Consider the following 1,321-nt stretch of genomic DNA (forward strand, 5'->3'; position numbering starts at 1 on the left):
TCTCTTCTCCATTGTCTTCCAGTCTCTTCCATCGTCTTTCCAGTCTCTTCTCCATTGTTCTTCCAGTCTCTTCTCCATTGTCTTCCAGTCTCTTCTCCATTGTCTCCAGTCTTCTTCTTCCATTGTCTTCCAGTCTCTTCTCCATTGTCTTCCAGTCTCTTCTCCATTGTCTTCCAGTCTCTTCTCCAGTCTCTTCCATGGTGTCTTCTCTAGTCTCTTCTCTTATTTTTCATTCTCTTTTAGTCACCTCTTCATCTTTTAACTTTTTTATTTTCTAGTTCTCCTTCTCCTCTCCTTATCTCTCTTCCTTCCAGCTCTATTCCTCTCTTTGCTCATCATTTTCTGGTTTTATTTTCTCCCTCCTCATTGATCACCATTCCTCCCTTCATCTCTTCTTCTCTTTCCTCATTATAGTCCTCTTTCTCATCCTCTTAGTCGTCTCTCTTTTGTTTCTTTCCCTTTCTATTCCATATCTTACCCCATCTCTCCATCTTTCTGATGTGTGTTGGGGCTCGTATTAACCCTTTAAAGAGTGAGTGTACACCGGGATCCCATGTGGATGCTGACTTCAATGTTCTCGCTGGAGCCGCTCCGCCCTGCCGTAATGCTTCTGAAGTAGCTGCCTCCTGCTCTCCTCCCACTCCTACTGCTAGCCTGGGGAGATGCAGGCACTCGAGCTAGTCTAGCAGACACACATACACACACACACACAAACACATACACACAAACACATACAAACACATACACACAAACACATACAAACACACACATACATAGACAGATACAGACAATTGTAGACAGATCAGCTAGCCACCATGCTTATCTATGGAGAAACTCCATGTCCAATTCAACTGACAGGAATGAAATGGAATCAAACCCAACTTGGGACAGCCCAGTGTCTGGCTGCCCAGTGTCTGCCCGCCCAGTGTCTGCCCGCCCAGTGTCTGCCCGCCCAGTGTCTGCCCGCCCAGAAACGAGAAAAGCAGTGTCTCCGCGCCCAGTGTCTGCCCGCCACAGTGTCTGCCCGCCCAGTGTCTGCCCAGCCATGTCCCTGCCCGCCAGTTCTGCCCCACGCCAGTGTCTGCCCCACCAGTGTCGCCCAACCAGTGTCTGGCTGCCCAGATTTCTGCCCGCCCAGGCTGACCAGCACCAGTGTCTGGCTGCCCATGTTCGCCACACCAGGATCTGCCACCCAGTTCTGCCGCGCATGTTTGCCCCTTCCAGTGTCGCCGTCCATGTCTGCCGCCCAAGTGTCTGCCCGCCCAGTGTCTAGCCCCGCCATCTGCCCGCCAGTTGCCACCAGTGCCTGCCGTCCAGTTCG

General features: G+C 51.3%; 1 protein-coding gene across 1 annotated transcript in view; it reads left to right on the forward strand.

The window, feature by feature from the left end:
- Window positions 1–860: 860 nt before the first annotated feature.
- Window positions 861–1,321, forward strand: part of LOC139024302 (keratin-associated protein 10-3-like) — a 758-nt gene continuing 297 nt past the window's right edge. The window contains exon 1 of the mRNA XM_070438973.1: window positions 861–1,316. Within this exon, the coding sequence (XP_070295074.1) occupies window positions 861–1,316 (456 nt within the window). The remainder of the gene's footprint in view (window positions 1,317–1,321) is intronic.

This window comes from Salvelinus sp. IW2-2015, unplaced genomic scaffold (genome assembly GCF_002910315.2).
Source record: "Salvelinus sp. IW2-2015 unplaced genomic scaffold, ASM291031v2 Un_scaffold1325, whole genome shotgun sequence".
NCBI classification, from domain to species: Eukaryota; Metazoa; Chordata; class Actinopteri; order Salmoniformes; family Salmonidae; genus Salvelinus; species Salvelinus sp. IW2-2015.